At 43.7% G+C, this 13726-nt stretch overlaps 1 protein-coding gene across 3 annotated transcripts; it reads left to right on the top strand.

Annotated features, from left to right (window-relative positions):
* Positions 1-461: 461 nt before the first annotated feature.
* LOC117404205 (protein-serine O-palmitoleoyltransferase porcupine-like) lies at positions 462-12934 on the top strand. 3 transcript variants are annotated; one of them, XM_034007003.3, is made up of 15 exons: positions 462-694; positions 3165-3304; positions 3740-3932; positions 4180-4223; positions 4651-4832; positions 5488-5618; positions 6973-6993; positions 7876-7890; positions 8157-8282; positions 8827-8927; positions 9310-9386; positions 9838-9901; positions 11009-11094; positions 11492-11602; positions 12370-12934. In XM_034007003.3, the coding sequence occupies exons 2-15, from the start codon at positions 3169-3171 to the stop codon at positions 12469-12471; spliced, it is 1389 nt and encodes a 462-aa protein (XP_033862894.1). In that variant the 5' UTR covers positions 462-694; positions 3165-3168; the 3' UTR covers positions 12472-12934. The 3 variants fall into 3 exon arrangements, with proteins under 3 accessions (XP_033862894.1, XP_033862895.1, XP_058873373.1); XM_059017390.1 differs by lacking the exon at positions 462-694 and adding an exon at positions 1722-2041; XM_034007004.3 differs by lacking the exons at positions 6973-6993; positions 7876-7890 and having other exon boundaries at positions 465-694.
* The last annotated feature ends 792 nt before the right edge of the window (positions 12935-13726 follow it).

Below are 13726 nucleotides of genomic sequence, written 5' to 3'. Positions count from 1 at the left end.
GTATCCCAATGGTCCAGATAGGAGTGTTTCAGGTGTTTTGTAATTTGGTTTACACTAATTGGAATTGTTTTTGCAGTGCTGTCCTGAAGCTGACTGATGTCAGTCAGTCAGTCAGTCAGTCAGTCAGTCAGTCAGTCAGTCAGTCAGTCTCTCTCTCTCTCTCTCTCTCTCTCTCTCTCTCTCTCTCTCTCTCTCTCTCTCTCTCTCTCTCTCTCTCTCTCTCTCTCTCTCTCTCTCTCTCTCTCTCTCTAATGGGTCTTTGTACCTACAGTTCATTTCTTAAAAACCTGTTCGCAATTCTGGCACATCTAGGTCATTCTAGCGCACCATTTGATCCTGCGAAGGGGATCTAATTAAATACTCTTTCCCATTTCTTATCCTGGTTTCCAATTGACCTGCGCGCTCTCTCCTGATCGTTAATTGGCTGCAATATGTTTTTCCCTCTATGTGATTGGCCACTCTTTCCCAGGCGCTCACTCTGATTGGATGTCCCGTCCGCCTTTGATATTTTCCGTGGACACAGTTGTGCAATGGCATCGGCCGGGCAGCCTGTGATAGCGAGCGGCGGCACAACAATGGGACTCAAAGATTAGGGATTAAATAGACATTATCATAATCATTATAGCAATAGACGTGTAAGACTGTGTGAAATCGAGACCGATAGCTGCACGATCCGAGGAAAGCAGAGTTTCAGGTGAGTGCTTTCTCTCCGGGACTCCGCGGCCCGATTGTTGTAATGCGGTCACCGGTTTTGGGGAGACCCTCTCTCGTGTTCTGGAATTTGTGGTCGAAGGGTTTAACCTGGAGTTTCGGAGATAGTTAAGCAACGCGGAGCAAAACAGAAGCCAAGCATGCTACAACAAATCGCAACAGGAAAAAAATATCTTACAAGCAAACTGTGCAAAAATACTACTTTATTTAAATGTCTTTTAAAAAAAAAAAAAAAAAAAAAAAAAAAATCTATTCTGTGTCAATATATACAGCGGCATTCCCCTTAGAAAAAAAATGCATATTATATTTTCATTGACTTTGATTTATTTTGTTCATACTGCCGGACGAGAAACGGGCAATTAATGTTGCAGAATATAAATGCATGCAGCGTCTTTCCCGTCTGCGAAGCGTCAGACAGCGACAGGAACACTGCAAATCGCTCTGCATTCTGGGAGATGTAGTCCAGAGCGCTGCGCGCAGGCGTTGCAAGTTAATTATTCTGCTAAAATTTAAAATAGACACAAAATAAGTACAGTTTCAGATTAAATCATTTAAAAAAACGGTGCTTACAGTAAAAAGTACACACTATCAGAATGCGGTCCTTTTTGATTTTGAACTATCAAGCGCTCATCGCTGAAATACAGACCTGGACAAAAACTGCGGGTTGCAAAACGTCCCAAGGTGGGTCTCTGAACAGGTATAATAAACAGGTACACAGGCTCGGGTGTATCTTAGTAAACTCATAGTTAAACCAGGAATGGATTAAAAGTCTGCGATGGAATTGGAGACTCGTTTACACATTTGCGGTTTTCCTTTCCATGTTAATTCCAAATGTAAATATCCCACACTACACGTTTTCCATATACAGCACCTGTGAAATCCAGTAATGATAACAGCTCAGCGTTATCTAGCGTTTTTTTAGGGGACCAGATCACGGGATCACCCCCCCCCCACAAAACACCCGCCTTTTGCTGATCAGACGGTGTGGAAATGTGGGTGTCTCTCTGCACATTACACTTTTACATCTTCAGAAGTGTTTCCACGTGCTGTAAAGCAGTCGTTTCGATAAACACTATTTGCTTTCCGATAGCTCGATCTTAATGCCACGTCGCCTCCAGGATAATGCTTTCTTTATGTAGTTAGCGGTGTGACAGTTTTCGGTGGAATCCGAGATTTGATCGACGCCTTTGTTCAAACGCAGGTGTTCATTTGCATGAGCTCCTGCAGACTTTAAGGCGGGTGCTGATGTAGGAGAGTCGGTATGCATTAGTCGCAGTGCCTGGAAAGAGTTGCAAGGTGATTTTGAGCAACTTGAAGAAGTGTCGACCAGGTAGGATTTCGAGCGCGAACGGTTCTGTGTTCTTTTTTTATTATTGTTTATTAAGCTAACAAATGGACTCTGGTAAATAATTATCTAGCAAAAAATAAAATAAGAAATGGTAAAAGTGACGAGGTGAATTCGATTTTTAATGGTGAGTGTATTTAGTGAAGAAAATACAAGGAGAGCTCGGTGTTCAGGCGATTATTTTAAGGACAATCAATGGTATTTGAGATTTAAATATATATAAAAATACAGATTTTTTTTTTTTGTTCTTCGAGAACCTGACTGTATTCAGGAGATGCTCTTTCGTTCCAGCAATAGACATGTCGTTCCTACATACCCACGACTACAAACTTAAATTAAAACTGATGAGGACTAGTTGGTGTTTTTGTCTCAGTAGTGTATAGATACGCTCTCCCGTTCACAGACTTGTGTTAAAAAAAAAAAAAATACCCCAGTCCTAAGGACTAGTACCACAGTTGTTAGTTTCTAATCCTTGTAACGCTTGAAATGTTTTTGCTTACGATTGTAAGTCGCCCTGGATAAGGGCGTCTGCTAAGAAATAAATAATAATAGACCTCTAGACAGCTCTGCAGTGTTGAGAGGGGAGTTCTCTTTCCTATATACCTAGACAGCTCTGCAGTGTTGAGAGGGGAGTTCTCTTTCCTATATACCTCTATACAGCTCTGCAGTGTTGAGAGGGGAGTTCTCTTTCCTATAGACCTCTATACAGCTCTGCAGTGTTGAGATCTCTTTCCTATAGACCTCTATACAGCTCTGCAGTGTTGAGAGGGGAGTTCTCTTTCCTATAGACCTCTATACAGCTCTGCAGTGTTGAGAGCTCTTTCCTATAGAGCTCTATACAGCTCTGCAGTGTTGAGTTCTCTTTCCTATAGACTTCTCTGCAGTGTTGAGATCTCTTTCCTATAGAGCTCTATACAGCTCTGTAGTGTTGAGAGCTCTTTCCTATAGACTTCTATACAGCTCTGCAGTGTTGAGATCTCTTTCTTATAGACCTCTAGACAGCTCTGCAGTGTTGAGTGGCATTCTCTTCTAGTTCTTGGGGAGGTGTGTGTGTGTGTGTGTGTGTATGTGTGTGTGTATTGACTCCGTCTCTCCCTCTCCCTCTCAGGGCGATGTCTGGGTTCAGCAGGCAGGAGTTCTTCAGAGAGCTGTGGGATGGTTGTGTTATCCCCACGGCTCAGCAAGGTCTGGAGCAGGTGTGGCAGCTGCTGCTGCTCTGCGGTGGCTGCAGAGTGTTGTGGAGACTGGGTGAGTTCACAGTGAGATAAGATGAGATGCGGTGCCGTGCTGCACACACACACTGAGACACACTGCTCTGTGCTGCTCTGTGTGTGTGCAGACTCTGCACATAGACTGAGTGAGTGCAGACTAGGCCAGCAACGCACAGCGATCACATACTGAGAGAGACATCCTGACAAACTCACACACGCTGGGTGATGCAGAGATCAAATACACACAGTCAGTCAGTCTGTCTGTCTGTCTCTCTCTCTCTCTCTCTCTCTCTCTCTCTCTCTCTCTCTCTCTCTCTCCTCCCTGAAGCATGTCGTCACAGTCCTGGCTGGATTCTAACCCCTCTCTCTCTCTCTCTCTCTCTCCTCCCCAGGGCTCCCCTCCTCCCTGAAGCACGTCGTCACAGTCCTGGCTGGATTCTAACCCCTCTCTCTCTCTCTCTCTCCTCCCCAGGGCTCCCCTCCTCCCTGAAGCACGTCGTCACAGTCCTGGCTGGTTTCTACGCTCTCTTCCTCTTCTTTGAGCAGCAGATGATCTGGGTGGTTCTCCTCAGCCTGCTCTGTTACCTCGTCCTCTTCCTGTGCAGGCATTCTGGGAGTAGGGGCTGCTTCCTGTCTGTCACCATCCTCATATACCTCCTCATGGGGTAAGGGAGGGGGAGGGGGAGGGAAGTAGGGGAAATGATGACAGGAGGGAGTTCTTCACTGTACGATGTCATCCTCTCCACAGAGACAGACACACTGTGACATCACTCTAAAGACGTTGCGTGTGTCTGTCTCCTACTGTAGCAGAAAACCCTTGACGCATTTCTCCAGCGCGGGGATGACATCTATCTATGAGAATTGTCATTTCTATCACATTCCACCGCAGTGATTGTTTTGTGTGCTTTCCAGTGAGCTGCACATGATGGACACGGCGACCTGGCACAAGATGAGAGGTGAGTGACGTGGGCATCGCGATGGCGCGTCAGGTTTTATAGCATTTGAATTCCTGCCTAACAACGTTACCCACAAAATCTGTCTACCTGCACAGCCCTATTCCAACCAGACTGGGGGATCAAATCCACTGCAATTGTTGTTAAACTGTGACACACCTGCGTAATTGTCATTGTGATTAAACCATATCATTGATCAATTCAATCCCTTTCCAAGAGTAATCATTCACAGTGAGTAATTGAACTAAATAGAATTGTAACTGCAGCAAACAATGCTACTGTAATTGTAACTGAACCCAGGTCTGCTCCCCAGCACAGTAACTGGTGCTGAAGAAGGTCCTTTGCAAGGTTTATCACGATGGTTGAAGAAGATCTAGCTGTGCTGTGTTTGTGAGGTGAGCGTGTGCGCGCGTGTCTCTCTCTCTGTCAGGCTCACAGATGGTGGTGGCTATGAAGGCGATCTCGCTGGCCTTCGATCTTGACAGAGGCACGGTCGCTTCCATCCCATCCCCTCTGGAGTTTATGGGGTACGTCTACTTTGTGGGAACGGTCATCTTCGGACCCTGGATTAGCTACACCAGCTATGTGCAAGCCATCGAAAGCAGAACAATGGTGAGGATGGATTCGTTTCGACCCAGAGCGTCTCCCCTGGTAAAATACACAGCAGGGAGTGTAGCTTCAGTTTCTTTGTACTGGAATTACATTCCAGGTTTTACTAAGAGCTTGATTAGCAGCAGTGTGAATAGATAACAAGTTCAGGGGTGTGATTAAACTCATAGTAAAAACAGGAATGGATCAAACTGCTATGCAATGGGAGTCTTATTGTCATCTCGGTATTGTAACTGCAATTTCATATCGCTTGACTAGACTGTACTGGAATTACATTGTAACAGTGTGTATAGGTAACACGCTTTTAACTGGAGGCTGTGTGGTCCAGTGGTTAAACTCCAGGGCTTGTAACCAGAAGGTCACTGGTTCAAATCCCACCTCTGCCACTGTGTGACCCTGAGCAAGTCACCTCCTTGTGCTCCATCCTGTGGATGAGATGTTAAATCAATGTCCTATTGTAAGTGACTCTGCATATAATGCACAGTTCACAGCCTACCTCTGTAAAGCGCTTTGTGATGGTGGTCCAATATGAAAGGCGCTATATAAAAATATTACTGTTATTATTAAACTCATAGAAAAACCAGGATAGTTTTATTCCTATCCATGCTGTGTGGTGTTGATGGGTTCTGAAGTTGTCTGTGTGTCTATCTGATTGCAGAGTTTTCCATGGCTTCTCAAAGTTTCTGCAAGTTGGTTCAAGTCTCAGATCTGCCTGGTCGTCTCAAATTGTATTGCCCCTTACCTCTTCCCATACTTCATCCCACTTTATGGAAACCAGCGGCTACGCAAGTGAGTGTCTGTCCGTCTGTCCATCTGTCTGTCTGTCTGTCTGTCTGTCTGGTGAACTGATTTCGCTAAGATTGAAGATTAACAAAACACTTCTGTAAATCGTACCTCAAGCATACAATCGCGTGCAAATTCATTAGAACACCCCGTTGCTTCTGTAGTTTTGATTTGTTGCGTGTATTATTATTATTATTATTATTATTATTTATTTCTTAGCAGACACCCTTATCCAGGGCGACTTACAATCGTAAGCAAATACATTTCAAGCGTTACAATACAAGTAATACAATAAGAGCAAGAGTATGAAATCAAACCACTGGAACTGAAAATCTTGGACAGTATACAAATTAGTGAGCGTCTAATTTCATTTGGTTTTTAATAGACCGTACATGCAATTCATTTAAAATAGTAAGAGAAAAGGAACACAGAGCCACAAATTATCAAACGCAGGAGACTTTTTAGAAGCTGTTTAAGAGGCCTGATTAAAGCACAGGTCTGACGTTTTCACACACAAGTGCCTGTTGTTTCTATATCGCTGATTACTGACCGGAAATTTAAATTCTTACTGTTGCCAAAAATCAACCAAACGTGTTTAATTTTTCAATGGATTTTTTTAGTGCTTTTACCACCAATTGGCACCAAGCAAGACAAAATAAGACATTTTATAGAGGAGTCATACATAATATGTTGTAATTTAATTGATGTAATAGATTTCAATAAATTAATTTAGTAGCTCTAAATGTATTATCGCTGGTAGTTTTGGTGACTCTTTTTAAAGTAATTGATGGATCGTTTCTCAGAACAGCCGATGCATCGATGATAAACGAAACAAACTTGTGAACCTCACCGTTTTAAAGACTTTAGAACCACAACAATGTGAGTATTGCATTGCTGTGCTGTACCCTTGCATTATTCTCCAGACCGAGGGTGTGGATAGCAGGCGCGCACATTTATTAAAACTTTCTCAGAGTTCCGGGCATTCACCAAAGTGTTCGTAGCTCTGAGGTTCTGCCATATTGGGTTCAGGAACTGCCTGTTTGCAAGCCATGTTTCAGACAGTGTTCCACTTCCTTGGTCAGCGAAATTGGCCCCGCCCCATTCAAGGCCTTCATTTCCATCCCGAACCAACCAGCTGCTGCTTTCCCTGTTGATTGACATGCTTTCAGCCAGTGACGCTGAAGACACTGCTGACCTAGGAAGTGAAACATTAGACTTCCTGAGAGTAAGGGGTGTAAACTGGGAACCAGCAGCATTATCACTGGTCCCCTTTTTAAGGGAGTGCCGAGCAATGCTTTTAAATCTCTTTCTTTCTTTCTTTCTTTCTTTCTTTCTTTCTTTCTTTCTTTCTTTCTTTCAGCAACCAGAAGCAAAAAGCCAGGTAACTTTGGCCTGTCAATCACTGGTCGTTTTTAACAGTGTTTGTTAATGACAGTATAATATTTTCCCCTCAGCAGATTTTTACCAAGCTAAATCGAGTTCTGCCAGGGATGGAAATAAGACTCCTGTAGACTAGCAGTTTGGTCCGTTCCTGGTTTTACTACGAGTTTAGTAAGTCACACTGTGGCTAATCAAGCTCATAGTAAAACCAGGACTGGGAGTCTTATTTGCATCCCTGGTCCTGACTGATGTTGACAGTTGGATTTGATCAGTCATTAGCAGATGAATACGTAGCATTATAGCGAGCAACCTTTTTATGACGACAGTATGTAGAAAGGCACGATCGAAAAATTAGCTTTTTGTTTTCAGCGCTTAGAAACTGATTTATATCAAAACCAACACACAGTTTTTGATCAATTGCATGAAGAACCACTAAGATTATTTTTGTATTACTCGTAACATGAGTTCATTTGACTGGATTTGATCTCATATATATATATATATATATATATATATATATATATATATAAATTAGACACTTTGGAACCTCATGGAATGAACATTCTATTCTGAAGTCATCATGACATCATCCTCCGGAACTGTTCTTTTGAAAGTCTGAAACGTCCTGACAGAACATATATTTCTTTTTACCAATTATTACAATTTTTGTGAACCTACGTGACCTTTTTTTTCCTTTTTAATTTTGCTCCTTTTGTACACAGCAATTTTTTTATTTTTTCAAATAAATTTTATATATATATATAGATATATATAAAAACTGCGTGCATTTTAAATGTGAATAGGAAGTATTTCTGGTTGGGCCCAAAGAACTGATTGTCTCCTTTCCCTTCTTTTCCTGTCCTTTCTGTTCGCTGCTGTTCAGAGGTGCTTTCGGCAGGTGAGTTGAAGTGGGCTGAGTGGCCTCCTCTCGTTCGGCGGAATCGTTCTCTTCTCATTTGTTGTGATGTGGAGAGGTCCCTGCGGCCGCTTTGGCGTTTTTATGAATCTCGGGATCAAAGTGTTGCTTAGAAAAGTCTCGCTCGACACCCTTCTGCCACAAGAGCTAAAGCAGTACCTGTTACAAACCCAACAGCACCCTTTTCCTTGAATGACTCCAGGCAGGGATGTGTTGGGATTCAGTGGTTTCCTTGTGTGTCGTGGCAGGTGGCTGCAGGCCTACGAGAATGCAGTCTCTTTCCACTTCAGTAACTACTTTGTGGGCTACCTGAGCGAGACCACGACCACGCTGTGCGGAGCTGGCTTCACCGAGGAGAAAGACAACATCAAGTGGTACGCATCCAGGCTGTGTCTGTCTGTCAGCGTGTGTTCCTGTCTCTGTGTGTGTGTGCATGTTCCTCTCTCTCTCTCTTTTCTCTGTGTTCCTCACTTCCTTTCACTCCCACACTCTCTCTTCTCTGTCGGTCTGTGTTCCTCACTCTCTCTCTCTTCCCTGCCTCTCTGTTCCTGTTTGTTCGTCACTCCCTTTCACTCCCACTCTCTTCTGTGTTCCTCTCTTTTCTGTCTGTCTGTTCCTCACTCCGTGTTCCTCACTCTTTCACTCCCACTCTCTCTCTCTCCTACCTGTCTGTCTCTGTTTCCCGATCTGTTTCAAAATCCCTCTCCCCCTCCATTTCTCTCTCACGATCTCCTGGCTGTCTGTGTTTCTCTCTCTGTTTCAAAATCCATCTCTCTCTTTTCTGTCTGTCTCTGTTCCTCACTCTTTCACTCCCTCACTCTCTCCTGCCTGTCTGTCTCTGTGTCTTTCTGTTTCTAAATCCCCCCCTCTCTCTCTTTTTCTCTCTCTCTCTCTCTCTCTCTCTCTCTCTCTCTCCAGGGATATGTCTGTCTCGAAGCCGCTGGGAGTGGAGTTGCCTCGCTCCATGGTGGAAGTAGTGACCTGCTGGAACCTGCCCATGTCTCGCTGGCTCAACACCTGTACGTAACCAGACACACACAGACACTCACACATTAGGTTAAAGAAATCTGTTTCAGGGTGAAATCGTCCCCACCCCTTCAACACCTTCTTTCCTGTCATTAACCCACCAGCAACAGCTACTTCCCTTACATGCGTTTAGTCGATTAGTTGAGGTGAAACGACCCAGGAAGTGCAAGTGTAATGACCCGAGACTAAGGCATCGAAACTGAGAACTTTCTTTAACCCAAAGTTGTATTAGATATGTTTTAAAAGGGAGAATGTTTTAAGAGGAGCACCCCTCAGACCTACATAGGTAACAGAAGGGCAACCCTGATAGATTTATGGAATTATGTTGGCCACAGTGAAACGTTTACATGCATGTTGTTCTGTTGCGTGTTACAGACGTGTTTAAGAGTGCGCTGCGTCTGGGCACCTTCCCTGCTATCCTGGTCACTTACACGGCCAGCGCCTTGCTGCACGTGAGTACAACACACACACGCTTTCCTACCTTCCTGTCGTTCATGAGATTTGCTTTCCAATTCTTGTTTTGTTTGCTTTTTCATCACATTGTGCAGAAACGAATTTGATGTCTGCAAACGTGTGCGCAGAATACCAATTGCTATGTTAGTAAGTTTCCATTTATTGATTCCAGTATTTAAAAGTTACACACATCTAGCTTAAACATTATCATTTGCAACAACCGTGTAGCACCTAGTCATGAGCAGAAATCGGATAATGTTCTGGGCGATCGCTCCCGCACGGCGATGGTCTGTCATCAGGAGAGGATTCAGGTGGCTTTTCTCACTCGCACCGAGGTGTGTTGGATGTACTGGATATGAAAATTCATGTCAAACTTGGAACTGTAGTGTACTTTGAAAATGAGCTAACCATTCCTGCAGTGTGTAAAAGGCATTGACTCTCTCCTTTCAGGGGCTGAGTTTTCACCTGGGGGCTGTGTTGCTGTCTCTCGGATTTATAACCTACGTGGAACATGGTAAGAATTGTAACAAAAACATCTGAACTTGAACTACCTACTAAAACCTAACTCAGTTTAGATTCAATAACACTGATGAAGGCACTGGAGCCCAGACGCTGGTCTGCTTGACTCGGTCTCTTCTAGTCTCAATAACACTGATGAAGGCACTAGAGCCCAAACGCTGGTCTGCTTGACTCAGTCTCTTCTAGTCTCAATAAGGTTGATGAAGGCACTAGAGCCCAAACGTTGGTCTGCTTGACTCGGTCTCTTCTAGTCTCAATAAGGTTGATGAAGACACTAGAGCCCAAACGCTGGTCTGCTTGACTCAGTCTCTTCTAGTTTCAATAACACTGATGAAGGCACTGGAGCCCAAACGCTGGTCTGCTTGACTCGGTCTCTTCTAGTTTCAATTACACTGATGAAGGCACTGGAGCCCAAACGCTGGTCTGCTTGACTCGGTCTCTTCTAGTCTCAATAAGGTTGATGAAGACACTAGAGCCCAAACGCTGGTCTGCTTGACTCAGTCTCTTCTAGTTTCAATAACACTGATGAAGGCACTAGAGCCCAAACGCTAGTCTGCTTGACTCGGTCTCTTCTAGTGTCAATAACACTGATGAAGGCACTAGCCGAAACAGTTCTCTATGTAAGGAAACTAATATGATACAAATTGTGAAACGTTGGTAAGTCTCCTTTATTGATTCCAATACTCAAAAGTTACCTTGAATGTTATCATTAGACATGATAACGTAGCAGCCAAGTTATAAACAGATCATCAAACGATGATCAGTTCCCTAATCTTCTGTCAGTCGTCGGACGAGGACTCGGGTCTACTTCACGAATGCGCTTTCAAGTCCCTGCTGATTTATAAAGTATTTTGCACACCCACACGCGCAAAACCAGTTGCTGGCTTATCTCTGTGTGTCAGCAATATTTTGCCCAGACCACTGTTGCTTGCCCCAGGTAAGTTCGCTCAGTTTACTGCCACTTTCTCTGGCAATAAAACATCCCTTCCTTGACTTTTGCTCAGATAGCAGCATGCTTTTGCACAGATGCACAGAATATGTGTGACTATTTTCATTTATGCTTTGCAAGGCTTACATTTTGTCTTTTTTCTTTTTTCTGCAGTTTTAAGAAAAAGGTTGTCGGTTATTTTCAGTGCCTGTATTCTCTCGAGAAGATGCCAAACAAACTGCAATCACCGAAATAAGAATGTAAGAGATGCCGGCTTCACAAAATCAAATCTTTAAAGTCTCCTGTACCGCTGTAGAGTTTTCAGTGTTGCAAATGACATTCAATATTGAAGAGCTTCGAGCTAACAAAATAATTCTATGAATCTTACCTGTGGTGTATTTGCATCTACCTATAGAATGAACTAATTTTGCTTCATAAAGTCGAATGAAACCTGCTGAATAATGTTACGTTAACATATTGAATTACATACCGCTTTGTAGTTTTCTGTATACTTAACGTAAAACCTGAGAAATGTGAAGTTTTGAAATCTAACAAATCTAAAGGGGATGACTTGGGGGAAAATCTAAATATCTGTACAGGCCTCATCCCCGGGCCCCGGTGCCTGCTGACTCCCTCTCTCTGCTCTCTCCCGTGCAGAGGCTGTGGGTGTGGGGGTGTAACCTCAGTTTCAGTGTACTGGCTCTCTTTCACTTGGCCTATCTGGGTTCGCTGTTCGATGCTGAGGTTGATTACGCTGAGGCAGAGGAGGTAAGGAGAGAAACTCCACACACTGTCTGTCTGTCTGTCTGTCTGTACAGCTGTGGCCAAATGTTTTGCAGTTAATTCTATAGGGTGATGCAAAACGTTTGGCCATAGCTGTATATATTTGTGTCTGCAGCCCAGCACTTTCTTTCTTTCTCTAACCACTGAGCTCTTCAAACCCACTGCCTTCCACACTGCAGCCCAGCGCTTTCTTTATCTAACCACTGAGCTCCTCAAACCCGCTGCCTTCCACACTGCAGCCCAGCGCTTTCTTTATCTAACCACTGAGCTCCTCAAACACGCTGCCTTCCACACTGCAGCCCAGCGCTTTCTTTATCTAACCACTGAGCTCCTCAAACCCGCTGCCTTCCACACTGCAGCCCAGTGCTTTCTTTATCTAACCACTGAGCTCCTCAAACCCGCTGCCTTCCACACTGCAGCCCAGCGCTTGCTTGCTTTCTTTCTTTCTTCATGGAACTCCCAATACCTCAGTGTTCCCATGCATATGCCTTTGTGTGTCCATTTCCTGTGTTTGAACACTAGGGGGCCCTGTTCTCCAGCAGTTCTCAAAAGATTCAGGGAGCAGAGAGCAGCTCCACTTTAGTTGGACACTGTTCCAATTGTTTACAGAAACAGGGCTTTTTGATTTGCACTCGGAGCAGGATCCTAACCTCCTCTCTCCGCTGTAGATAACGCGCGCGCGAAGCTTCTCTGTTCTTTCTTGACGGAGTTGCTGTGCTTTCTCTCGACGATGTTTTCTTTTCTCGCCGCAGAGCTACGTGGCTTCCTACACCATCCACAAGTGGTCAGAGCTCAGCTGGGCCAGTCACTGGGTGACCTTCGGCTGCTGGGTGTTCTATCGGCTCATCCGCTGAGACCAGAACGCCATCCTGAAGGGACCACACCGAACACTCAGCAATACTATCAAATAGGGAAGGACAAGGCTGGAAATCAGTCTCTCTCTCTCTCTCTCTCTCTCTCTCTCTCTCTAGTTTTTCATTTGGGTTTCTAATATATAGTATTCATTTTTCAGAAGAAATGTAATTTCCCTTCAGTACTAAAGGTCACTCATGAAACACATAATTTTGCATCACTGCATCTGTACATGGATTGCTTTTGCAGCGTAGATAGGAAGCAACTTGTAAGTACCTAATTTACCATGTCGTGGTATTAGTAATCATTCTGTGCGGTTCTGGGTTCAAGTCTGCTCAGTTTGAGCTTTGACTGGACAATCCTGACTGCCGGTTTAGTGTTGGTGACATCTTTCAGGCATATTTATAATGACTTTTGTTTTTATCATGAACCTGTTTTTTTTTATATTAAAATCTTGTCGTATGACGTTTTGTGTGAAGTATGTTGCTGTTTGATCTGATGACCCCCACCCCCATTGCCACGATTCAAGATTAGAGCTGTCAGTATGAAAAAAATGGTCTAAACCGAAGACAAAACTTCAAATTCAACAGAGAGAGCAAGGGGGCAGAAATGGAAGCTGGGTAAAGTTTAGAACAAGAAGTAGGAAGAACTTTTTTCATTCCCAAACTATTCTTATGTACACACAGACGCCTCCCTCTATTCTCACAACCTGATACACGCAATATCTTAAATACTTTTAAGACCAAATTCATGACAATTGGTTAGAGGTTTTTCAGATACATACAATAACCCAAGTGTGACCTACAGACAGGCCATCATTAACTGCGGAATCTGAGTGAAGCTTTTCCAAGACGGTCTCTGAGCTACACTGCTTCACAATTGCCTTTCTATATAATTATGGATTATATTATTTAAACAGAATTCACATGCATCTGTTAATAAAAAGAAGGTATTTGCAAATTCAGCTTTAAACGTTCAACATACTGTCTGGAAAAGCTATCATTAGAAGCCATCGATCGTGTTTACACAGCATGGCGCGTGCAGTGGTGATTCTAGAGGAAAGCACATGGAGCACAGCTTAATTATAGAGGGGCACTTTTTAGGGGTTCAACAGTGTAATATAATAAAGTGCCCCACAAAAACAACTGTATATAAGTAATATAAGGGAGGCTGTGTGGTCCAGTGGTTAAAGAAAAGGGCTTGTAACCAGGAGGTCCCCAGTTAAAATCCCACCTCAGCCACTGACTCATTGTGTGA

This window comes from Acipenser ruthenus, chromosome 56 (genome assembly GCF_902713425.1).
Source record: "Acipenser ruthenus chromosome 56, fAciRut3.2 maternal haplotype, whole genome shotgun sequence".
Taxonomy (NCBI): Eukaryota; Metazoa; Chordata; class Actinopteri; order Acipenseriformes; family Acipenseridae; genus Acipenser; species Acipenser ruthenus.
The sequence above is the reverse complement of the archived record's forward strand: the minus strand, read 5'-3'. Positions and strand labels throughout refer to the sequence as shown.